This window comes from Parasteatoda tepidariorum, chromosome 7, assembly GCF_043381705.1.
Source record: "Parasteatoda tepidariorum isolate YZ-2023 chromosome 7, CAS_Ptep_4.0, whole genome shotgun sequence".
Classification (NCBI taxonomy): Eukaryota; Metazoa; Arthropoda; class Arachnida; order Araneae; family Theridiidae; genus Parasteatoda; species Parasteatoda tepidariorum.
This window is the reverse complement of record NC_092210.1, coordinates 57,905,911-57,933,300: the sequence shown is the minus strand read 5'-3', so window position 1 is coordinate 57,933,300 and position 27,390 is coordinate 57,905,911. Positions and strand designations below refer to the sequence as shown.

The window sequence follows — 27,390 nt, the reverse complement described above, 5'->3', positions numbered from 1 at the left end:
CCTCATGGTAAAAACTGTCTACAGATGGCGCTGCGAGCGCAGAGGAAAATAATTACTTTTTTTTTCTCTAACACCTTCAAATTAGTCGTAGGAATACAACTCAAGATGCGGCTAGCCGCAATTAACAGTCATTATTTTTCATCACTTTTTTATTTAACATAAGTCATTTCATTTTATATATATTCATCATCCTTATCACCTTGTAGTTTAGAAACAAATGTTTATTCAGATTTAAAAAAGGCAGTCCTTTACCTTATATTGAAAAACAAGCATTAATTAGATTGAACAAGTGCTAAATATCGAAACTAATCTTGTAGTGTATGAGCTTGTCTTAATTTTTGCTCAAACATTTTAATTTTCTGAAAACTGATTCCCTAGTTAGGGAATCAGGACGCTATTTAGGGTCTGTGATTAATTCCGCTGAAAACGGATACCCTTCAAGTTATCAATTCATTGAGATCATGTTTTTGAAACATCGTATTCAAATATAAAACTTAAGCCTAATACAAAGGTGTAATACAAACGTTACTAAGGATAATTGTTTTTCACTGATTCCTACAAAAGATTGATGCATGTTGCTTGTTACTCCGCCTACTAGATTCTAAAATCGGAATAGAACATTAAAAATTTCATTTGTATTCCTCAGCCTACTTTTACGAGATGCCGACCAGGTGGCCGAGTGGTTAGCGTGTCTGACTGCGGCAGCGGGTTCGAATCCTGTTCAGGGCATGGATGTTTCTTTCTCGCTCTGCGTTCTATGTCCTTTCCTCTTTATGTGAATGTGTATGAATGTGACCCGCCCTATAAACGGGTTTGTGGTTGTGTGCCGTGGGCAACGCTGCTCCACCGCCGTAGCTTCGCCGCAGGTGCCCACTGGCCAACGAGAAGAGAGTAGCAGTTCTGGCATTTCTGTGGCCAATGGGACAAACCCCAAGTGTCCGCCATTTAAAAAAAATTACGCGATGAATGAACAGGCTTGATATTCAAGGGAGTTTTTTTATTGATTAAATTTGCACGTTGTTTTAATCACTCATAAGATTTTTCTGAATTTTAAAAATTCGAAAAGGTCGTGTAAGCTTTAAATCAATTTAAGGAATATAGTTTTTCGTTATAAATATTTTAGAGTTGCTATGTTTTTAGTGTTATCTCCCTTTTTACTATCTTTAGCTAATGTTAAATAGATTTAAGAATCTTATGATAAATAGCACAGGTCATATTGCGAACAAAAAATTGCAACAACAATATAAGATAGCGTGTACTTTTGTCTTAGACCCAAAAATAGAACTGTTTTAGTCCGGTTGTCTTAGTTTTGTTTTTAGCCATTAACGTCACCCGTATTTCGAATTAAAACGTAGTAGTTCACGTTTTAAACTTCTACAATTTTATTTATTTATTCATTTTTTAAATAAATTGATAATATGGTTGTTTCATGCTAGTCTCACAATATAATTTTACTTTTTATCAATGGCTGTCCTACATTCTATAAAATTCCTAATTATCGCTTCGACTGCTTTTAGGTTTTTCCTTAGCCATTCTATAACAGACCTAGGCAATGCGTGAAATATTAGTAATTTTATGCTTTTATATTTGGTTTTAAGTTACGTTTAGTCATACTATAATAAGCAGTCCCGCAATGAACTGATCGCGAAGAACAATTCACACTGGATACGATTTTTTACATGGTGTGAAAATCACATACGAACGAGAATCTGATTGATGAGTTTTTTGAAGGTAAATATTTTTGACCACTCTGCTTATCATTCGCAAACGAAAATAATTGAATCCATTTTGAATAACGCGGACCAATAACCGGTCTTCGCCATCGGGTTTTGTTAAAAATCATTTCACTCAAACTAAAGTTTTATAGAGTATCAACCATTATAAATTTAAGACATTGATTTGCATGAGTGCTGAAGGAGCCGCAGATCAGGACAGATCTCCATACCATCATTGCTATGTTGTGGTTGTTAGAAATGATTTAATATAAAAAAGAAATTCTCAAATATCAACTTAAACTCCAGACATTGACAGCCTAGACTTAACAACACAGGTCCATGCTCAGTAGGATTTATATTTGAAATCTGAATTTATATTAAACCTAACATAATTTCAACTAACAGTATCATTTGTTATTATGCTAAGACAATATTCATCGTTCCAAGCCAGTTATGAAATGTAGAAAGAATATAAGAAACATATTTAAAACACAAAAGAGAAAAAATTTAACAATCAAATTTTAATTAGCTTTGCAGATTTTTAAAATAATATACATTGAACGAAATTGTGTAAGCGAAATTTCGCAGGAAAAAAAAATATATAAACATGAGTTTTTGCTAGAATACTCATGTTGAATTCACTAATGCTGAAATTCTATCATACTAAAACCTCTATCACAAATCTGAGAATAATATTTTGTCAGAATTTTTGAAATATCAAAATTGTTCGTGAAAAAACTATATGTTTATTGAATTAAATCACTAGCCTAAATTCTTTCAATGAGAACCTATCAAGTAAAGTTAAATATCACAAGTGTCAAAACTCAGATGAAATCATAGTTTTGAAAACAAACACAAACTTTAACTAATATCAGAATTAAAATATTAATGTTTATTTATGATATCAATTACAATATACAGGGTTAACATGAGAGCACAATCATCTACGCAATAAATATCTATATTAGTTATTAGTTGTTGTAGTTGTAGTTCATTTACGTCACACTATAGCTGAACAATGGGCTATTGGCGACGGTCTGGGAAACATCCCTGAGGATGATCCGAAGATATGCCATAACGATTTTGATCCTCTGCAGAGGGGATAGCAATCCCGCTACGGTAGCCCGACGACCTGCACGTGAAGTCGAGCACATTACGGTAGAACAGTCTATAGAGGACCAATACCGCGCACCCTCTGTCCCTACGCAGACTAATCCAAGTGGTCACCCATCCGCACACAAACCGCAACCAGTGATGCTTGACTTCGGTGATCTGCTGGGAACCATTTCTTAACGATCAGTCCACTGCGGGACATATTAATTATTAAATTTATATTTAATACAGAAAGCTTATTGAAGAATGAAAGAAAGCTTAGTCTTTTAATAAGCTTCATAAGCTATAAGAATAAGCTTTCTTTACAAGAAAGCTTATTCTAGGGAAAGCTAGGGGTGTTGGAAATTACCTAATAAGCTTTCTTTACAAGAAAGCTTATTAGGTAAAAAAAATTATTTTAAATTTATAATAAAATCTATTCAAAAATACTGATGAATGCCGACGATCTTGACAGAAGTAAATTGCAGCAAGTAAACAAATAAAAATAATGACGTCACACGAACTCATCAAATCGTCTAGATGCTTGGTGCACATTGTGCACATTTGGTAATACCAGTTTGAATAAAGGTACGACTGGTGCCGTAACCAGAGGCACTGGTGTAACTGGTGTTTTTGGCGAATGTTTAAGGGTGATTCAACAGCAAGTGATAGTCTGGCTAGGCAAAAGGGGGTGATAGGTTAAGCCTTAGACAGAAGATCTCGAAATATCGATTTCGTTTCGTTGATCATTAAGAGGCTCATTAGTTCTTTAATGAGGGCCCAATTTTTTCAGCTAGAGTGATTTGTTTGGCTTGGTTGTGGTGATTTCTCTTGGGACAAACATAGTCCGAGATGCTGACTGTGTGGTCTTGATCACTGTTACAACACCTGGGGTGAGTCCCGAGGCTTGATGCAGGCATAGCAGAAATAGCCGCTGTCATACTTCACACATCTCAGTGAATAATTACTATCTCGCTGCTTATGACAGAAGCCTAGGCAGTGATAACACGGTACCTGATATTTTCCTTCACGAAACCGCTCGACTCCTATCTTGCGGTCTTTGAGATCGGTCGTCCGGTAGATCTCTCTGTTGTCCTCCATGTCGGGAAGAATAACAAGAAAAAGAGGGAGGGGCTTTTAAAGCCCACCCTCTCGTTTCATAAATTGAACTATCTTAATGGACAAGATGTCGATTCGCAGATGATGATCACAAACTTCCTCAGCTTCGGTATCGGCTTAAATTCCTCTGCGTAAAACCTTGAATGTTTTAGGAGTTAACTCAGTAGTTGAAGTATCAACATCGGTGGTTTTCTCGTCAGAGTTCTCATTCGATGCATCTGCCAGGTGCTTCTCCGCGACACTCTCGAAATTGGTAGTTGGCTCGAACAGGACAGGAGTTGAATGATTGAGTGGATTACTAGCCTTCTTGATATTTTGTTACTTTCCTTTTTCCGGCTTGGAAGAAATAGGGGGAATGTGATATGGATACCTTCGTGACTTGTTCTTTAAGTTAGATCGATGGTTCATTCTATTTGTCGATGGATGTCTGTAACTCAGGAGACTCAGCTACTTCCAAGTAGATGTATTTTCCGTTTTCCAAGGTAATCGGAGTTTCAAACTTTGTTGATTCCAGAATATGGTCAATCGATTGCTTGGGTCTTATAGCTCCCTCAGGTGGAATGAAGTCAAAAAGTCGGTACAATCCTCTTTCTCTACCGGTTCAAATTAAAATCCGTGTTTTATTTTCACAAATGCCGCCAAGAGTTATTTTGTATTTTTCCATGTCGGGATAGAGGATCGGTAACTTGCGTGTCCTTCTAGATGGGATTGACATTGTCTTTCCGCCACGTTCAAAACGTTGTGACGACATAGTAGCACAGAGCTTGAATATTACAAATCTTTACTCTGTAACGTCCCGAACGAGCTATCATCTGCACATTTTTGCGTGCAGTGAGAATGACCCTTTTAAAAGAATTTGTGATTCTTCCGCAGCGCCATCTGTATGTCATTCTAGTTTCCAGCTGCAGTTAGAAATCTTAATTTTAACTGTATTGGCTTATTTACAAATGAACACAACTGATCTTAATATTGCATAATAATTTACACAAATAAAATGCTATCCTTTAGCAATTTATTAACCATTCGAAAAATTCTAGGTAGCTCTAGTAAGTTAGAAGCTTATTAATGTGATTATAGTGAAATTTAATTTCATTTGTTAATATTTCTAAATGACCGGGTATATCTTACTTCTGTTGTTCCTTACATATAGAAGGTCATTTATCATTATAAAATAATATTTTGGTCATTATTTAATTCATAAAGAGAAAAAATAGTTTAAATTACGAAGCAAAATGTATTTTAATCTAATACTTTTTAAATTCCCTGGCCTTGCCTAGACCATGCAGCCGGCACCGCTCACTTATTAAATGGTTATATAAAGAAATAAAAAATTCTCTAACTTTTTTACCTGTATAAACTAATTTATTTCAATAAATTGGATGGAGTTAAATCTGAAATTTTCAATGGATAATCTTTTGACTGAGTAAATCTGAAATTTTCAATGGATAATCTTTTGACTGAGTATTTAATAAGAAAATTCAAATATCCTACTAATGCCACCTTAGCCCTAAAAGAAATTAATAAATTTTTTTATTCATTATTATTAATCATCATTGCCAAATATTTCACTCAGTTTCATAGTTCCAATGCACATGTATCTTAACTCCAAAAAATTGTCAGTTTTTTTCTCCATTTCCTTAAATACAGCAAAGCTTTTGCAAGTTGAGAAAATTTTTAAAAAATAGGCATTCCTTGCTTTTACAATCTGATTACTTTCAAGACTTATGTCATATGCTAGAACCTTTAAATGGAAGATTCCTTAGAAATATTGTTGCAGTTTTTTTTATATATTTATTTAACCAATGTACAAAATCAGGGGTCTGTCCAGGCCAAATTTACTATGTTACCTTCACAAATTCAACTTTAGGAAAAACGGTAGTTTCACAAAATACTTTATCTTAAAATTTTATTTTTGTATCCTGTAAGAATTGATAAATCCATATGTTTACCATATTTTTGTGTTGATTTTTTAATATAATTTTTAATTTTCACAAATTATGTCGAAATCTTCATAAAATAGGTACCTCTCAGAAAAAACTAGACAAACCCCTGAAAATATAAGAGGTAGTCAGATTAAATGGAATAAGTTTTGTTTCTCTTTGTTATATAAACATAACTTTTTTTATAATTGGGGCTCTTAACAATTTTGCATAACCTGTAAAAAGTGCATTAAATCTATAATATATTGAATAGGTATTTTTTCTTGTTAAAGAAAATTATTCCTTTCTGATTGATTTAATTCAATTTTTGTTTTGTTAATTTTCAGGTTTGAATCAATATGTTTTGCTTGGATCATCATCCAAAGGATCATTTTATGTAAGTTGCTGTTCACTGTTTCTTAATTTTCATTTTATATACTAATTTGTTCAATACTTTAATTCAAAATTTAATCCTACTTTTATTTGTCTTATAAAATTGTATGTTTCAAATTGTGATTTAGTAATCTTTTTTAGCTTTTATTTCACTATAATTTTCTTAATAAATTATCCAATTTAAAATTTATGAGATACATTTGCAGGAATTCTTAAATGTAGTTGATTTTTAGTGAAAAGCATACCTAAAATTATCCAGGTAATCTATTTTTGAGCGCTACAAACATAGTAACTTTTATTACAACCTTCATGTTTTTCAAATATTTTCAAGGGATTGTTTATTTTATATTTGATTTGATTACTCATTATCTAATCAAATTTGTAAGAGATCAATTTTACTTCTAGCTTCCAAGTGTTGCTGCATCAAACCTTTTGAATATATCTATTAAAAGATATCTTGCTACCGCAACTGTTCCTGGTGCAAAGAAAGTTTTTCAACGGGATAAGCCTCATTGTAATATTGGAACAATTGGTCACGTTGATCATGGCAAAACTACACTTACAGCAGCAATTACAAAAGGTGACTTAACGCTTTTCGATATTTATGTTCGATAAATTTTTATCTCTTGAATGATGTCCCTCAGACTTACTAATTTTCTTAATCCCAATTTTGATCTTGAAGTTATGAATTTTTTTTTTTTTCAAATGAGTCTAGGCACTTTCTGGTGACCCTAGAACTGCTTTTGCAGCTCTTTTAAATAGCTTTTTTTCTCTCTCTTTAGATATTATGGACGTATAGTCTGACTTTATATATATTTATTTAATTGAATATATATATTTATTTAATTGAAGAGTTACTTCTTGAATGACTGGTAGTACAACATAATCATCCTGTGAAACATTTCAATGCTATTTGGAAATACATTTTTAGCAAATTATTTGTAAAATATGTCTATATATTTACGCACACAAATATTTATACACATACACTAACCGCACCATCAATATACTGTTGAACCATCGTTACCCGCAATACTGCTTGAATTCTTCTTGGCATAGATTCTATGAGATGGTGGTAGGAAGAATTTGACCCCATAATTAATGAATCGTGCTTTTTAGTTTTAGATTGAATGGCACTAGATCAAGCTGTCTGATGCCCCATTCAATCTTACTACAAATTTTCAATTGGATTGAAATCTGGTGATTGTGCAGGCAAACAAAGCAAGGTTAAGTCGCCGTCATGTTCTTCAATCTATCTGACGACAATATGAGCTGTATGACAAGGAGCATTGTCTTGCTGAAAGTATCCATCCCCAGCAGGGTACACTATTAACATAACATCTGTATGGTGTAATTGAAATTTTGATTCATCAGACCACAATACCTTTTTCCAGTCATCTAATGTCCTATCCTTATGCTCCTTTGCAAACTGGAGACTTCTGCTCTTGTTCAAGGCTAACAGTCGTTGGCTCCTATTACCTATATGGTGTAATGTGTGGCTCACAGCTCGTTCAGAGACTTTTGCAGTTGCACCTTCATTAAGATTCCTATTTGACATACTGTTGCTCTTCTATTAGACTGGACAACTCTGGCAAGTCTCCTTTCAGCTCGAGCATTCAGTAACCTGTAACGACCACAAGCCTGACGTTAAGACCTGATTTTATGCTTTGTAATCCACTCTCTGTACGCATTAATAACTGCTGCTCTCAAATACTTCAGAAGAGCTGCCTTTTTTCTAATACTGGTTCTGACGCTTCGAGCGCCTGCAATCATTCTGCTTTCAAACTCAGTTAAGTCACATATTTTGCACTTAACTCCGCATGTAACACAGTGCAATTGATGGTTCACTTTAAACCCTATAAATGCTCCTTCTTTCCCTTTCTATAAAAGATATGCCGCTATCCCTTAGAACTCAGGATTTTTTTTTTCAGGAAAAGATTTTCTTAACCACCTGTTTTAATGAAAAGTCCACTTCCCATTTATTTAGTTTTTCTAATTATTTAACTTTAATTTCATTCTTTTATTATAGTAAGATTTTTCTTATTTTGTCTAGTTATATATATATATAGTTAGAATTCTCATGATATGTAAAATAAAGCTTTCAAGTTGTTTCTCAACTAATAATTTATTTATTTATTTTTTTGAAGAAAATTTATGTACAGAGATTATCTTTTAGCTTGCCTTTAATTATTTTTCAAAAACTTCAAATCTTTCTATTTATTTTGTGAAATGTGCATATAAAATAGTAAAAGAGAGTTATTTAAAAATTGAGGGTCAAATTCAGTTATTACATAATATTTCACTTTGATAACTTTTAACAGTGGTAAGAGAGTGCTCTTTGAAACTCAAAGTGGTCTTTTCTGTGAGGAAGCATCCTGTCCTTTTTTATTCTTAGAGAGAACTCTGTATACTCTTGTGTAATCAATATGCTTTGGCTTAAAAAGCTTACCAACTTTGCTGACATCTTTTGCAACTTAAAATAATTAAATCTATCATTAAGTGCACTTCTTTAAATTTATAGGTAAATTAAATTTGAAGAATCCGTCCTAAAAAAAAACAAACTTTGATCCATTGTATTGCGATAAATGACTTTGAATGCAGCAATAGCTTTTTGCGAGAAAATAAGTTAATTTCCTAATTTACACAATTTATTCTTATCTAACAACTGAAATATATAATCTTTTTCACAGAGATACATGTTTAGAAATATTTTTAAACTTTGCGTGAATAAATGAAACTCAATTTTCTTCTCAAGAGAATATTTCTAAAGATTATTTAAATTGCTTGCAACTTAGTATTACAAATGAATTTGTTTTTTCAGAAAGAATAATAATAAATTAAATTTTATTACTTTGTGCTCAATATCTTTAATTGTAATTAAGATTATCTTAAAGATAAATGTAAATCCTGATCTAGAGCTTGGAAGCGACAAACATTAAGCAAATTTTTTAGTTTTTTTGCCCAACATATAGTCGTAAATATCCCATTTAGAGGGACACACACATTATTTTTTTTAAATTTCTTTTTTTTTTTAAGAAAAATAAAAAATATTAATACCTATTTTATCTAAGGTTGTTTAATAAAAATGGTTTTTTTCATAAGAGGGAAAGAAGAAATTATCGTTAAAATGGATCCTTCACAAAATTCTTTTAAATGAACTCTTTAAAAAAATAGATCACAGTTAAACGGACTTTTACAACAACTTTCCTTGAAGAACATTGCTTGTGTGTTTAATTCAAAGTTTTGAAATTAAAATTCCTTTAAAAACTTGTTTTTTTTTCCACAAAAACTTGACCTTATTTTCCCCTATTAACGAAAAGGCCTTGGTAGAAAGAATCATACATTCAACATTAATTGTAGATTCACAAAAATTGTAGATTTTTCATGATTTCACAATGCAGGACCTTTTATTTAAAGAAACTGAAATAACCTCTGTTGGCAAAGAAATGTTTGACTAAAATACAGGAGATTTTTATGTCTCCTAGTAAAATACTATATACTTCATTAATGGTGGATAAGTTAGGAGGTGTTAACAATAATTAAGATGAAACATTAAAAATTTTATCAGAAATTATTGATCTTATGGTTTAAAATTGTCTTACTAAAACTTTTTTTTTCTTACTTTATTTACTTTGTATGTCTTTTCTTAGTACTTGCTGATAAGAAGATGGCGAAACTTAAGAAATATGAAGATATTGATAATGCTCCAGAGGAACGTGCTCGTGGTATAACAATTAATGTTGCTCATATTGAATACACCACTGAAAAGAGGCACTATGGACATACAGATTGTCCAGGGCATGCAGATTATATCAAGGTAAAATAAATTAATTTTTTTTCTTTTTTTTTAATTTTAAATATTCACTATTAAATTTTCTTCTAACAACTTCTTTTTTATCGTTTTTGCTGTTTTATGTGTAACTGCTTGAAAAATTTTAAGAATTTTTATTTGTTATTTATTGAACAGTTTTTAATCTGTGTATAGTTTGTTGAATATCATGTCAATGCTATATAATAAAACAGCTCATTTATAGTCTGAGTAATTATAAAAATATTTTCATTATGTTCATAATTGTTTTTAGTTTGTCATTTATTGATTATTTATAATAGGAATTATATGTTATGCATATTTGATTTAAAGATGCAATATTATGTAAAAATTGTAAACTTCATAATTTTTACCGAACAAATTGCTGAAATTGTTTGGAACATTTTACTAATTAATAAAACTAAGAGGGTCTGTTTGCTCCACCCATCAACTGCATGGTTGTCTACCATTCATCTCTTTTCTTCTTTTCAAGACATTGTTTAAAGAAAAAAATGATCATTTAGCTTATAAAATATGTAAATATTATGATTTTATTTGTAAGAAAATTTTGTTAACATGTCAATCATAATGAAATGAACAGTTACTTGGATTTGATAATAAACAAGCGTACTCTTACAAAAATATTAAAATTTCGAACAATTGATACAATTAACCTTATACTGTGAGTTTCTAAGTGAATAAAAAATTTTAATATACCAACTGTGATGCATAAGTGATAAAGAAAGTTTTTGTTTTTAATTTGTAGTATATTGAGGTTTAAAAATGTTTTTATAATATTTTATTCTATATTTTTTTCAAAGAATATGATAACTGGCACTTCACAAATGGATGGTGCAGTCCTAGTAGTTGCTGCAACTGATGGAGCTATGCCTCAAACTAGAGAGCATTTGGTCTTAGCCAAGCAGGTAATTAATTAGTCATTCTATTTATTGAGTTTATTAATATACATTTTTATGTTTTTATTAGTTCATGAAAATTAGTGTCATGGGTCAAATGTGTCATATTAATTGAATAAAATTGTACGTGACCGAGGCAGCAATTTCTGAGTACTATATGTACTTTAAGAAAAGTAACAAATTCAAGCTCGGAATTATAAATTTAATAAATTCTATTAGTTTCATTCTAAGATTTTAAACAATCAAAAACTGATTTAAATAATAGATACATTGTTATTGTGAAGTTATTATAGTATTGGGAAAAGAATGATGGAATATCTCTCAATTGCTATTGCTGCACTGATTACAGGTTACTTAAATTTTTTATATCAATTTAGCTACTAGAAATTATTACAAATTCAGAGTTAGTTTTTGTACATATATATTGCTCTTTTCCATTCTATGAAATTTTTATATCATAGAAATTCTTAAGTTTTATACTTTTATTATTATCATGGACTTTTTTCTTTAAGTATGAAACCTCTCACACGGTATCTCTGAATTCCAAATTTTTTATATTATCAAGAACATTCCTTTTTAAAATCTTTGACATAACTTTATTAAACATCTTTTAACACAATGACTGATGCATACATTTACAATGAAATCTCCTTTAGGCCAGAAATGCCGCTGTACTCCTTATATTTTGATAATGAGAGTCTCTGATGGTCACAAGACTAATATCTGGCTCGATTTGTTTCTATTGTATCATGTCAGTTGCTTCGCATCGCTTTCTGATCTCGTCACTTTACATGATCAGTTTAAATCTGTCGAGTAAAGTGAAGTATAACTTAAAATCTTTTCCCTAATTTGTTTCAATTTTGAAAAGAAAAATGGAAAACTTATTTCTTAGTGAGTCAAATAGAAGTGAACAAGATAGCTTTTACGAGGCTCGCGATCATTTTCTTAATAAATCCTTTTTGTATTGCTTTTATAACAATTCAATAGTTTTGTTACTTACTGTAAAATATCTTTTCTAATGCATACAAATAACTTTTTGCAAGTAGTCAAATAAGCGTCACCCGAATATGGGTGGCACAGCAGTCATCGTGTTAAGGCGATAAATTCCTTTATATAAATATGAACTAGCAGCCAGTGCTTTTTTTATGTTCTCTTTTGTTGTATATAAGTTAAATTAAGACGGACCATTTTGTTATGAGTGGGTGAGATTCTAGAAGTTAAGTCTAACACATTTATTTCCAGTTCCTTTTCCATTGAAATCTACATTAATTACTATTACTAAGTTATATAATTCTGGAGATTAATGGTTCATCTGTCATTCAGTTAAGTTTAATGATAAATTACTGAGCAATCGATAATTACAACATTTTCTCTGTAAATTACCTGAAACTAACTTTATATAAAACCAAGGGAAAGACATGGAATGCCATATTTACTCATTTTTTCTGATTTTAGTTTTTCTCACCTTGCTAGAAGAAGAAATCTCTTAGTATTGTGTCTGCTACATTGTAATATTAAATTTACTTTTAGTATTGTTTTTAGTAGGACCAAAAAGTAAAAAATTGCTGTCAGTTTTTTAGAGGTACCTAAAGACACCCAAGAGTACCCAGTGGGTTAAAAAATGCCATATGTTGAGCTACGTAATATTAATAAAAATTATATTATAAAACTTTTTTTTTTCAAGTAAATCTTCTTTGTTTCATTTATTTTGCCTATAATTTTACTTGTAATTACTTTTCGTATTACATTATTCTCTTGAAAATACAATATGATAAAATGAAATTTTTTACCTTCAAATTTTGTTTTTTTGAATTATTATTATTTATTTTTTTTAGTTTCTCTTTAATGTTACAATTTCTTTTATTTTTTTATAGCTGATTTGTCAGTCTTTTATTTTATTATATCTTATGGTTCTGTTATATTTATAATTCTCTGCATCTTTAATATTTTTATAAATGTGAAGATTCTAAAAAAAAAAGTTTTTGTCTGCGCTTTTATTGCCTTGAATTATTCCTGTAAATACGTTAATATAGAAAACTAAGATTTTCATTGTTAAATAAGTAAAAGCATAATTTAAAATAAAAAAATTATTCTCTGTCTCACTCTCTCTCTCTCTCTTTTTTTTGTCTTCCACTATATTATTTTTCTAGAAGCTGCAATTCTGAAATAGGTACCTTTGTTTTTATTGACATTTGTTTTCTTTCACTGCCTAACTTGTTTCCTTATTTTTTTCTTAAAAATAAAAAAACTTGTTTTTAGTTTTTCTTTTTTTTTGGGGGGGGGGGCATAATTTTTTCCAGTTAATACACTAATATATAACTTCAAAAAGTTTAGTCTTAAATAATAAGAAAAGGTACTTAAGTAAGATTACATTTATCTTCTGTTTTATTTTCACTTTACAATTAAAAAATTTTTATTTATCTTTAATGATTTTTCTGAGCTACTTTAGTTTTTTCACCCTTTACCATTATTATTTTTTTATTCAGCTTGATTACGATGTATTTTTATTATTATTAAAGCATGTTATTTTTTTTAATAAATGAGATATTAAAAATCAAGATTTTTGCTCTCAATGGTCTGAAATTTATGCATATTTTTCATCAACTTTTCATATGCATTTTAAAGTATATTAATTATATGAAAATAAGCTTCTGTTAGTTTAATTGGAAAATTAAAGAATTGCAAATTATTAAATATTGAAAACTCTTATGTTGCAGTTGATGACTCTGTGAGATTGCTACAAAAATAATCATCAAGCAAAAATGTAAATAGAATGCAATTTGGCTAATAATGTTAATTGATTGGTGTATTTTAATGTTGTCAATCTACAGAATGTTACAAAATTTTGTTGTTTATGCTAACTTTCATAAAAATTACATTGTAGTTTTATTCACTTTCTAAAATAAATTAAAATGGTTTGCATAATGCTAAATGTAATACGTAAACACTGTTTTGACCATTAAAATATTATGTATTCATCAAAGGATGTGAAGTACGCCATTACAAGGGAAAAGGAAGTCTAATTAATCCTTTTTGTCTGTATCTAACTGCATTAATAGGCACCAAATATCTCACTCTATTTAATATTTATCCTGTAATAATTGTGTATATCTATTTATTATTCTCCTAAAAATAGTTATTCGTAGTTTTTGTACTAATTTTCTTTTCTTTATTATTCAGATTGGTATTGAACACATTGTTGTTTTTATAAATAAAGTAGACAGTGCTGACCAAGAAATGATAGAGTTGGTGGAAATGGAGTTAAGAGAACTAATGTCTGAAATTGGCTATAAAGGGGATGATATTCCTTTTATTCATGGATCTGCTCTAAATGCTTTAGAAGTGAGTTAGCTGTTATTTTTCATTTGTTTGATTATAATTTTTAGCCCATTTACTTCCAGTTATTGATATTATTAAATATTAGGGGAAAAACCCAGAAAAAGGAGCTGATGCAATTATGAAGCTTCTTGGGACTATTGATGAATATATCCCTAATCCAGTTCGAGATCTTGACAAACCTTTTCTGCTACCAATTGAACATGTTCATACAATTCCAGGTAATAAGAAAAATATTATATTGTGCATTTTAAACTTTTTTTTTTTTTGTAAGATTGAAATTATAACTACTTCTGAGTTCAGTTCTCCTTTTTAATCAGGACTAGAATTATTCTAGACAGGGTTGGCTTTTTGCCAGCAGAAACTGGTTTTTGCCATGCCAGTGGCAGAAATTGGTTATAACCGGTAAAAACTGGCAGAAACTAAAAAAACTTCTATATTAGTTCTGGTAATTGCTTAATGACATTTTGTTTAAGTAAACTGAAAAATGTAACTCCATGTAACTGTAACAAACTTTTTAATTCATTGTTTGCAAATGTATATTATTTTGTTTATATTAAATATAAAGAGTGCAGCATATCAAATATTTACATAAAATAACGAATAAAGTATTGTAATAATAAATATAAATACTAGATTTTAGTTTATTATATTAAACTCTGCCGGACTTGGAGAATCTTCTCAAATTTCTCCTTCGTGCATAGCAATTTGAGAAATTGTTTATCTTCAAAACTACATCAAAACTTACCTTTAGTTATAGATTACTGCAGAGTGCAAACAATGTAATATTTGATCTTGAATGGTGATAATTTTGTAAATAAATTGTACTTTGTTTAGCATTTAATTGTTTTTTCTATGAATTATCCATTATATGTCAATCTCAGTACTTTTATGTCATTTTCTGAATTTCTGCCATGCCAGTTTTAACCGGTTTCTACCAGTGGTTTTAACCATCTCGGCAGAAACTTGCTAACCTAGATTCTAGATAATAAAATATCCAGAAAATTTTTCTTTGTTGAATTATTATTTTTTTAAAAGATACTAATTATTAAAAGAACATTGATTATCCCCTGTATAATGTTTCCTACTATTTTTGTCTTTTAATTCTTTTGCTACTGTACACATTGATCAGTTTTTCTTTTTAATGCATAACTATTTCCTAAAACTGCAATGCTTTCAAGATGTGATTATGTTGAAAACTGTCGAGAAACAAAACTGAAATTATGTTTTGTCTTTCTGTTTTCTTGAGAGATATATATTACTTTAGATAGTTTTATCTTATTACTCCAGTTTCAATTAGGCTGAGCTGCATTAGTTTCAAATATTTTTGTTCCTTAGGGTAAAACGTGCTTTGATTTTCTGAGGCTGCATTGATTATTTTGAAATCAAGAAACACTTAGAAAAAAACAATTTGCCTGTTAAATGTTATGTTAAAAATTAAAACAAAATTTTTCATCTCCGTTGACTGTCTACTTCTGTAATTATTCCATAATTGCAATTATATTGATAAAATGAATGTTGCGGCTGTAATAGGCTGTAACTTAAAATTAGATAATTTTCTAGGGGATGCATTCGAAAATCTAATTATAATATAATGAGTCATTTTGCTCAGAAAAGTAAGCTTTTCTGGCATTTCCCACGCCATATATATANTATGACATTTAATTATTATTTGTGAACCTCTTGCACTGAGGATACATGTGTTGAAAATAAATGCCTTTTTATTCTAGTGTTGATTATTTTTATGTATGTTCTTGGACTAAATAATCATAAGAAATAAATATTTTTAAGGGCGTGGAACAGTCGTCACTGGGCGTCTTGAACGGGGCACAATCAAAAAAGGAATGAAGAGTGAAATAATTGGATATAAGAAACAGTTTGATGCAACTATAACAGGTATGAAAAATTTTGCATTATACTAAGCGCTATTCATAAAATAACTATTTACAGAAGCATTTACTTATGAAAATTCTTCATTCAATTATAAAGAAAGGAATTCTAATTTTGATTACATAAAAAATATTTGACTTTTTAGTAATCTGAAATATTAATAGAAATTTTAAAATTAGAAAAAAATTATAATGGTTTAGTTTAATGACTCTTTTGTTTAAATAACTAAATTGCATCAAAATCAATATAAAAATGCATTTCTCAAATTTGCAACTTAATTTACGGAGACTAATTTTATTTATACTGTCGCTTCGATCACTAACTCTCACTATTACTGGCCAATCATTTTTATTGTATTTACTGTTACAGTGTCATTAACAGACTGTGTTCTGTGACATCATAATCTAGAACAAAAACTTTTGTTATATGTAAAGTAAAATTTATCTGTTGTTAAAGAAAATAAAACTTTTTTCCTGTTACTTAAAAATCAATTTTTTTTTAAGTATTCCTTATAAAAAAAATAAAAAAGAAATTTAAGTTTTTTCTGAAAATCATAAACAAGTTATGAAATTGTGTAAAAATTTTGTTAAAATGCAGTTTTTACCTCCACTTCTCATGATGAATATTTTGAGATTCAGAATTATTTTTTTATTTATGTTTTGTAAAAGGAATATTTAGATGTTGCTACTAGTAAGCATTTCTCAAGGCTGTATGGGCTTAAAATTACTTTTTCTCAAAATTAAAATACAGTAGTTTTTACCCTTGTTATGTAAGAATATTAAGTGTTATTAAGTATTTTTAATTACAATTGACCTAATGATTGTTTTCTGAAATTTATTGATTGTATTAATCCAATACCCTATGTATTATTGATTTTTAAAAAAACTTAACGTGAAATACAAATCTTGACAATCTTTCTTTTATCAATAGCATTATTTGAAGAATATTGTTTCTTCATTTCAAAGATTTGTTTTTGAAATGTTTTTTCATTGAAACATTTTGACAAAATAGGTATTGAAATGTTTAAGCAAGTTTTAGAAGAAGCTCAAGCTGGTGATCAATTGGGTGCCTTAGTGAGAGGTGTGAAGCGTGATGATGTTCGACGAGGAATGATGCTGTGCCAACCTGGTACTGCTAAGCAACATGATTTCTGTCAGGCTCAAGTGAGTGAATTATCTTTTGATTTATGAATCTTAGACATTTTACCTCAGACTCTTTTTCCCTAAACTTAATCTTTTTTTTTTTCAAAGGTAGCCAACTCTTTAAGATATTGAAAAGAATTTCTGTATAAAATTTAAATCATATAACTATTTTATTGAAATCAACTAGCTATTTACATTTGTTCATTCAAGGGTTCTACTTTCTTCCTGGGAAATACAGGAAGTCTATTTGAGTTGGGTGCAATATATAAAAAAAATTCATGTTGATAGCTGAAGAAAAATGATATGAATAGTAAAATATAAGCTTAAATTTCCCATAAGCAAACAATATAACCTTTGCTAGAAATTTTATTTTTCAAAACTAGTAAAATGTATTGAAATGCCATATGCAAACCATTCAGGGGGCCATTTTTAGTGGAATAGAGACTCCGGGCTATACTTATTAACTTTGAGCTTTGTAAAATCCGCGCACAGCCAGATATTGTAAGACATAAAAATTAATTAACTGAACTGGGTAGTATATATATTTAGAATGGATTCCACATTAAAGAAGAAAAAAAAATTCTATTTTTAAATCATTAACAAACTATAAAAATGAAAGACCTTATTTAAAATGGATAGATTCAGTGGATACAGACTTTCTTGTTATCCAGGAAAGAAAACAGCACTCAAGTGTCAGAAATAGAACACAGCAGAATAGGATGGATTTAAATAAAGGCATTGGTCCAATGTGGGATGTCTGGACAACTATGATTAGGTATGAAAAGGGTCCATTTAATTGAATCAAAGATTTAAAAGAACCATTATTAAGCAATGCAGAGGAAAAATTCCGGATTTTTCGCTCCCCCTTGATCCGGAAATCCAAGGTCCGGAAGATTCAAGAAATCATTGATCACATTTATGTATAAAAATTCTTTTATATTTTATTAAAAATATTGTAACTAGAATTTATACTTGGCATCTCTTTCATTTGTAAATATTTTTTCTGCTAGAATAATAAATGTGATGAGAGATAAAAATAAATTTGTACTAAATTATTAATTTAAATTGCGCTGCATATAATTTATTTAGAATTTCATATTGTGAAAATATCAATGATTTAAGACAATTATTTTTTTTAAATGCGTCATTAATGATTTTACTTGAGAAATTTTCAGGATTTTTTTAGTTGGGCTCACAATCACTCCTGGTAATGCATAATCATTTAAATCATAAAACTGTAGTCAAAATTATATTTTTCAAATTTTTACCTCTTAAAAATTGTTTGAGATAAATGTGTTGATAAATTCAAAAGCTTAAGTAGATTTGTATCAAATTCAATAAATTGAAATTTTTTTTAAGAAATTTAAAATTTTTAAGTTATTTAATGGCTTATAATGTTAAAGCTTTTAAAATAAATCAAAGCTGCAAGGCATTGTGCTGTACAGATGAAGCACCCATGTCCGAAAAAGAAAAGAGATGGTGCACACTTTCAAACATATTAAGGGCGAGTAGCACAATTATCAGGTTAAGTAGTGCATACTTAAAAAGTTGCTATCAGAAAGAACTGAAGACACCCTTAAGAGGAGTGATGTCCAGTTAAAAAATAATTGGCTGGAAATATAATGAAATAAAGCCTGTGATTGGCTTAGGGAACTCCAAATGATAAATGTAAGTAAAGAAAAGTTTCACCTTTTTCTGACTGGAAATTTGAAAAAACTGAGTCTTAAACTAGGATTCTATGACATTCTTCTCTAAAAAGCTGTGAAAAACTAGGAAACAAGCAGTGAAAAGAGAAACATTGACTGGATGCGAACTGTAATGTATTCTTTGGAGAAAAAAAATACCAATGGAGTAGGTAAAAAAAAAGCAAGAATGTACCAAGTACATACAACAGAATATAAATAAAGAGGATGTTAAGGATGAAAGTTATTAGTTAAGGATGAAAAACTTACTAGAATCTCTAAGAGAAGTAAATTTGAGACTCAAAATGTTAAATAAATAACCACAAAAAAAATATTTAAGTTATGGAAATCTCGTAGCTAAATGAGAAGAATTTTGCAAACGAAAACTATCGGCAAAATAAAGAAATTATTTTATTGAATGGATATAATAAATGAAAATGTGTAACCTTACGTAAAATGTTGCTGTAACAAAAGACTTATGTTATCTCTTTTGCAAAAAACTTCAAAATATGTTTTATTTTACATTTATCTTTGGAATATTTTTTTTTCTTTTTTTTTTTAGATTTCTTATGTAAAAAAATTTTTTTTATTAAAGAGGCAGTACGATATTCCCCTTTTTCTTTTATGTTACTTACCTTGCATTAACCTTTTGAATTACTTTTCCATGGAAAATGTGCAAGTTGGCCAATTAATGTGAATGGTGCTTCCCCCACTCTCTACTGAAAAAAATTCTCTTTCAGGTGTTTATTGTGATGCTTGTGGTTATTTGAGACTCATGATCAGCGTTTAACATGAAGAAAATGAAATCAGATAGGAATGTTACATCTGTGTCTTAAGAGATAGGGAGGCAATTCTAAGAATGGAAGCTCTTGGGGTGGTCAACAGTAGTCTTCTCTTGTCAGAAAATATGGAAAAAATGACAAAAGATGATAAAATAAGATTTTTTTACATTATTTGAAAACAAATAATAAATGGAAAAAATAAGGTTGAAATTAGGGGAAAAAATAGTTTTACTGGGGTTTATCGTATCAGAGAATATCGTAATATTGAGAGGAGCCTGACATTAATTCATATGCGAGTTCGTCGGAACCACGGAACATCATTGTAATAAAGGGAGTTATTGTTGTATTGGATATCGTTGTAGCGAGAGTTCACTGTATGTATATATATATATATATATATATTATTTGCACACAAGTACTACTACAGGATATTTGAGGTAGTCTTTTGAAATGTGTGCAGAATGGATTAGTGTCCCCTCACTAGAGGACAGGTTGATTTCGGCCAAATTACATTGAAGCATCCTATAGAAACAAAATGATCCATGCCTATATCATAGCCAAAAAGAATTCCTCCAATAGAAGCGATGACGGCAGAAAACACTACTAACGAGTTGTTTTTTTCAACAGCACCTATAGAAATAAAAGAAAAATATTAAAAGACAATAATAATTAATTATTAGTCGATCAATTTGTGTTTTTGGTTTAAAAAAATATTTTTTCGTAATTGAAGCTTTTTTTTTGTTCAATAAGTGTTGTCTTTATAAATAATTTCTAAATTAATAATTTTGAATACAATTCATTTCCCAGAAATGTTTAGTTTAAATAAATATTTTCTTTCTTAAATCTCTTCAAAGAGATTAGAATTCAAAGAGAATAGAATCCCTTCTATTATCCTTAGCCCTGGTTTTCACCAACATTTTCAGGATGATTATTGTAAAGTGTAGAATATTAGGGGTCTGGTTCATTTCATCGACAATCACTTCATCGACAGACAATTTCATCGACACACCATTTCATCGACTAGGTCATTTCGTCCACATGGTCATTTCCTCGACAGAGTCATTTCGTCGATAAGGTCATTTCGTCCACATTGTCATTCCGTCGACAGCGTCATTTCATTGACAGGGTCATATCTTTGCCAAGGTTATTACGTCGACAGGGTCATTTCATAGACAGGGTCATTTCGTCGACATTGTCATTTCATCGACAAAGTCATGCGTAATTCTGAAACTATTTTANATCCATTTGCTTTAAAAATTTCTACTTTGGTTCGCTACCACTAGAAAGAATTATTTTCAAAATCCTCATAAGTTGGAGGGTATATATATATATATATATATATTAAGAATATTTTATTCATGCTGAAAAAACATAATTTAAGTAATATTTCAACTGTTTCATTTTTCGCCATATTTTTTGTACCAGATTTAGAAAAGATGACTAACTTGTGATATTCTGAAAACCTAGTTTTATCTTTTACAGTGGTAGAACATTTCAAAATTATATGAATCAAATGCAAGTCGTTTGGTCAAGTTATACTGATATTGAATTTGTTGACTGAAGATACAAACCAGATAAAGTTGTACTTTCAAAAAAAGTTTTTGTAATTTTCTTAAAAAAATTATCAAATTGATCACTCAGCTTGTTTTAAAAACAATAGATTATTGTTTTAAGTTTAAAAGTGTCATCTAAATAAATTTAATTTAGAAAGTGGGAATTTATTTCTTTTTATCTTTATTACTATTTTACATATGCAGAGGTGATTGTGCTTTGGAAGAAATCCGGGTTTTTCGCTAACCGCGATCCGAAAGTTTCTGGAAATCCTAAGTTCAGAAGTTTCAAAAAATCACCATTCACATTTATAAATAGAAACTCTTGTATATTTTATTGAAAAATATTAGAGCTAGAATTTATACTTGGCATCTCTTTCATTTGTAAATATTTTTTCTGGTAGAATAATAAATGTGATTAGAGATAACAGTAAACTTACGCATAATTATTCATTTAAATTATGCTGCATATAATTCATTTAGAATATAATGTTTTGAAAATTTCATTGATTTAAATTTATAAAGATATTAATTTTTTGAATGATTTACTCAAGACATTTTCAGGATTTTTGAATTGGGCCCACAATCACCCCTGCATATGCTATTTCCTGATTTAAAAAAAAGTGATATCTAAAATTAGCATTTTTCAACTTAAAGATACTTAAGATAGACGAAAAACCAATAGAATTGTTCACCCTTGCTTTTCAAAGTTAATTATAATTTTTTTCAACAAAATTTTTAGCTTGCTTTTTTTTAAATTTAAATTATCTTGTTGTTTTCCAGAATCACTATGAAGTTTATCAAACCAATGGTTATGGAGCATGGCCAACGATTTACATTAAGAGATGGTATGACTACCTTTGGTACTGGAGTTTTTACCAAAATCAACCCTGATCTTAATGAACTTGAACGAGAAAAACTATTGAAAGGTAGAAAAAAAGAAAAGAAAGCTGCTGCTGATGCAGAACTAAAGAAGTTGGCTGGTGCATGAATTTGATTATTTTTAATAGTTGTACATTATCTTCATTATCTGTTCTTCATTCTTGCTGTTATTTGCAGAGAATGCTATGAGATAGGAATAAACTGTTGTGATGTTAAGGTATTTACTCTGATTTTTTGTGCCTTACTTAATTTGACTTTTTTATTATAGTTTATCCCTTAAGTTTTTGTTTCATTTAATGTTTCGTAAATTACATAAGCAAAATTTATTTGCAATTGAACCAATCAAATATTGATAGCCAAGGTTACCGCAACGGAGATTTAAGTCCATTAATTCGAACAGAATGATCTTTCTCTTTCAATGCTTATCTCTTACTTTATTTTCACATGCGCTTGACAAGATCAGCACTGAGAGTTTTTTTTCCTCACTAAGATTCACCTGCTTACTGACCCCTCGGAACATGCAACTTTTTTTTGGGGGGGGGATCGTTTCATGATATGGGCTTGAGCAGTGATGGCTCAGGGGATAAAGCGTTCGCCTTCCAATGAGGTGAAGAGAGTTCGAATCCCAGTGATGGCTGGTTGTTACGAATTCCACATTCGGCTAGCACTAAATACGGTGCTGGCGTGAAATATCCTCAGTGGTTGACGGATCATGGGTTAGAGTCCCCTTGCCGTCAAGCTTACCATGGGAGGTTCTCGTGGTCTTCCTCTTTATGTAACGCAAATGTGGGTTAGTTCCATCAAAAACTCCTCCAAGAAGGCAAATTTCTCCCAATACTTGATCTAAGATTTTCCTTGTCTTCTGAATTGAGTTCTAAATTACAAGGCTACATAGTTGAACTTTAGTAGTCGAAAACCCAAAAATTGTGTTGGTTGTTAAACGACGTTTGGACTTACATATTACTTAGAAACAATTCTTTTGCCTTTCTTTCTGATTAATGGTAACATTTTGAGGAAAACTCTAATCTGTGTTTTTTAAGAGGACCTAAACAATTCTTACTGTGTAAAACACTGCAAATTAATTCAGCCAATTGCAAATAAACTTGATGAGTATTGATTAAGTTTGGCTGGCTGCAGAACTTGAGACCAAATATTTTTTTAATGGTTTTATATGTTTTTGAAAATAAGAGCAAAAATATGCAGCTAGGTAAATGTCATTAAAAAATAATGGATATGTTTTTTTTTTTTTGTAAGAGAAAAAAATATTAAAATGGGCAATTATTTTTTACATTCTGAAAACTTGGTCTTTAGTAGAATTTGGTGTAATAGAGTTAAATTGTTTTGAACTTTCACAAATTATCGAAGTTACAACATATTTTTTGTCAAAAGTTTTGGTATAAAATCACTACTATATAGTGATATTAACAAAAAAAATGCTTTGAACTTGTAAGCTCACCGGACAAAAAATTAGTCACCCTTAGAGAAGTCATGAAAAAGATCATTTAATAATGTGTAACACCGCCTTTAGATTTGATGACCGCCTGGATTCGATTAGGAAGTGAGCCCACAAGGTTTTGCAAGTACGTCAAATCCAGTTTAAGCCCCTCGTTGAGGATTTGATTGCGCAAATTCACCAAATTGTGAGAATGCTGATTTTGGCATTTTACCCGTTGTTCTAACATGTTGCACAAATTTTCAATTGGGTTCAAGTCAGGTGATTTTGTTGGCCAGCCGAGATGTAATTGAGTGTCTGAGTGTTCATAAAACCAGTCACATATACTTCCAGCCCCATGAACTTTGCTGTTGTCATCTCGAAAAATAGAGGTATCGACAACACACTTTACGTGAAGAGTGTGACTGAAAGGCTACTCCTAATTGTCCAGAACTTTCAAATAAACATGTTGGATCGTGTTAGTTGCCCCCTCAGTTAGGAGCCCAATCCATAATAAGATTAACACCCCTAAGTCATGACGGACCTACCTCCGGCTTGAACCTATGCTTGCACTCAGTCAGGATGAAATGCTTCATCTTGTCTGCGTTGCACTTGCAGATGTGCTTCTTTTGAATAAATGCAAAAACGTGATTCTTCAGACCATATTACATTCCGCCAATCAGCAACTGCCCATGTTCGGTGACTTCTAGCCCACTGAAGTCGCACAGCTTTATGTGCAAGTGCGAGCAATGACCTCTTACGAGATGTTAGGCTCCATATGTTCATTGCATGGAGCTCCATTCGCAATTTTTTCTCACTAAAAGACTGGGATGGATCTTCATTTAGTAACTGAAGTAAATCCTATCAGTTTGGAAGCGATTTTGATTGAAAAGTCGTGAAACGCGTCTCCGGTCACTTTCATGCAGGATCTTTTTCCGACCACAATTCTGACGGCATCTTTCATGACCACGTATATTACACCACTGCTTGTAGACACGTTGATCAGTCAGCTTTGAAACGCCAACAAATCCAGCAACTTTATTCACCATATAACCATTGGCACGGCCAAACTCAATTGCCCCTTTTTACCACTCTATCACATCCTTACTCTTACCCATATTTACACACAATTTCCACTTCAAACAAAAATATCTCACTGATAGCTACTTGTCTTTGATCAGGTTGAAGCAGAGTGCATGCAGTTGAGCATGTCACTTGACCACTGCGTCATCTAACGAAGCCTAAGGATTCATCGATGTTTGCGCACTAGGATGACTAATTTTTTGTCCGGTGAGCTTATAATTAATACTATAGAGGGAGGAACATAGTTTATAACCCTACAAATCTCTCTCATTAAGTAATTTTTTTCTTTTTCAATTTTATTAGTTGTGACGTAAATATGCTCCAACTAAATAAGCTGACTGTATGCATTCAGAACAGCTTCTACAAGATGGCCAATTTGAAACGCTTCTTCAAAATTTTGTAACTGTAAATTCTTGTGTGAATTTTTTTAAAGTTGCAACTTTTTGCAAATTACTTGGCGGACTAATATTTTGAGCATTGTCCACAAATTAAGTTTTTATGTTGTTCATCAAAGAAACTACCTGCATATCGCTTTGACTTTTCTAAAATTATCAGTAATAAACATAATAAAAGCTTCTTTTTTTTTCGGAAAAGAACTGTTTTTCATGCCTAAACGTCTTGGAGAAGACATTAAGAAATTTTTATGAGGAACTTTTTATTTCAAATCATGTGTTAATATCTATAATAAAATTGAACTATTTTATGATATTATTCTTCCTGAAAATTAGGGTACATTTTTGTGTTAAAAAATACTATTGGAAATACAGCAGAATCTTAATATTATTGAGGACTCTTTTTATAATGATATTGAAATAAAAATCAACTATTTTTTTCTTTTAATGGCCAAAATGACTGTGGTAGTAATTCTAGGTTTGTAAAAATGTTGGTCTTTTAGATTGGCTCATGAAGTACTAAGTATTGCATGAATTGGAATGAAATAGGTATGACTTTGTTATTTACAAGTAAAATTTAATACAATAGGTTTATAATATTAATTTAATTCGATCGATTCCAATTACAAGTATAAATATTTTTATGAGATTACTACTGCCCCCCTTTTTTATGTTATTTTACTATTATAATTTGAGTGCTGAGTTGTTTTACATGTGATGCAACAAAATTGAGCAACCTTTTCAGCTTGATAAGTTTTACTAATTATAGTACTGATGGTTACATAAGTTGGTGTAAAGTGATGATTTGAAGTATTCAGAACTTATTAAAAAATCAACAAAGATTAAGTACTTATACATTTTATTAGTATCACTTTTTAGGATTGGGACTAAAAAATTATCTCTTTGGTCCCACTCTTAAAACTTATTTTTGTCTTTTAAAAAATCAAAGCTGTTCCAATTAATGCATTTGTTTATGACCAGCTAGTTTTTTTCTGAAATCGTATTAATGTGCATTGAAATTTATTTTAACCGAGAAATTAGCGTTGCAAAGAAAAAATCTATATATACTGTATGCATATCAATATATACTACAACCTATTAATGTGCATTGAAATTTATTTTAACCGAGAAATTAGCGTTGCAAAGAAAAAATCTATATATACTGTATGCATATCAATATATACTACAACCTAATACACAAGATAGAATTTTTTATCATTTCAACTGCTCTGAGAATCTAGTACTTTTGCTTGATGCTGACTTAAAAAAATTATAACTGGTTGGAGGAAAAAACAGTACTTTGAAGCTAACCGGTATAAAAAGATTTAAGGTTCCTTACATGCAACATTTTACATTTCTTTCATGCTACAAAACATTTCACGCATTTCTGTATAGGGATTACACATTATATGGGAACAGTTCAAGGAAAAACCCTGCAGTAGGTATCGGCATTTCCAGAATTTTTTTTTTCAATAATAAAATAAGTATAAAAAAAAAGTGTTAAACACATATACTAAATTTTTTTAAGCTATACATTGCTACAATTACCTTAAGTTTTTGAGCTTGACCACTTAATTAAAATTTGCGATCGAGCAAGGGCTTGTTTTCAAATTCAACTCAGTCCATTTTTAAATACATACATAGTAGGTTCCCCACTTTTGCTTACCAAATCTGAATTATTTAGCAATCTGAGCTCACTCGTCTATATTTTTATTTCTCTTATGTGGGTATTTCTAAACTATTGTGGTCTATTTTAATTCATTTTGTTAGGTTGTCTTAAGTAATAATTTAAGTGTAATAATATATACAGGGAGCTACAAAATACTGTTACAAATATCTAATAATTTTATTGTACAAGTATAAAATAGAAAATTATAAATTCACAAATACCTTAAAATAATATTATTCGAATCGACCATCTTTATCAATTACAAAGGTAATCTTTTACAGTAATGTCCGATGACGGCACGAATTAATTTTTAAGAGGTAATTTGTTCCATTCACGCAATGAAGAAACTCTGAGTGAGTCCTAACTTCTGTAGTGCTTAGTATCAACTTTAGACTCTTATATCTCATGAATACACTAGTCTATAAAGGTTTTAGATCCAGCGAAGAAGGTGACCAATTGTCTTGCTTGATAAACTTCAGGCAATTGACATGGAGTAAAGCCAGTGTTTTGGCTCTGAGCGATGATGCAGAATCTTGCTGAAATATTCAATATTTTTTTGGATACTATCTGTCTGCATGTGGCATTAA

The 27,390-nt window shown here is 30.2% G+C and overlaps 1 protein-coding gene across 1 annotated transcript; it reads left to right on the top strand.

Moving 5' to 3' along the window:
• Window positions 1–4,820: 4,820 nt before the first annotated feature.
• On the top strand, window positions 4,821–22,447 carry LOC107450643 (elongation factor Tu, mitochondrial). Its single transcript, XM_071183483.1, has 10 exons — window positions 4,821–4,972; window positions 6,193–6,242; window positions 6,644–6,818; window positions 9,889–10,055; window positions 10,868–10,972; window positions 14,144–14,305; window positions 14,388–14,520; window positions 16,091–16,195; window positions 17,201–17,356; window positions 22,031–22,447. The coding sequence occupies exons 1-10, from the start codon at window positions 4,921–4,923 to the stop codon at window positions 22,057–22,059; spliced, it is 1,134 nt and encodes a 377-aa protein (XP_071039584.1). The 5' UTR covers window positions 4,821–4,920; the 3' UTR covers window positions 22,060–22,447.
• The last annotated feature ends 4,943 nt before the right edge of the window (window positions 22,448–27,390 follow it).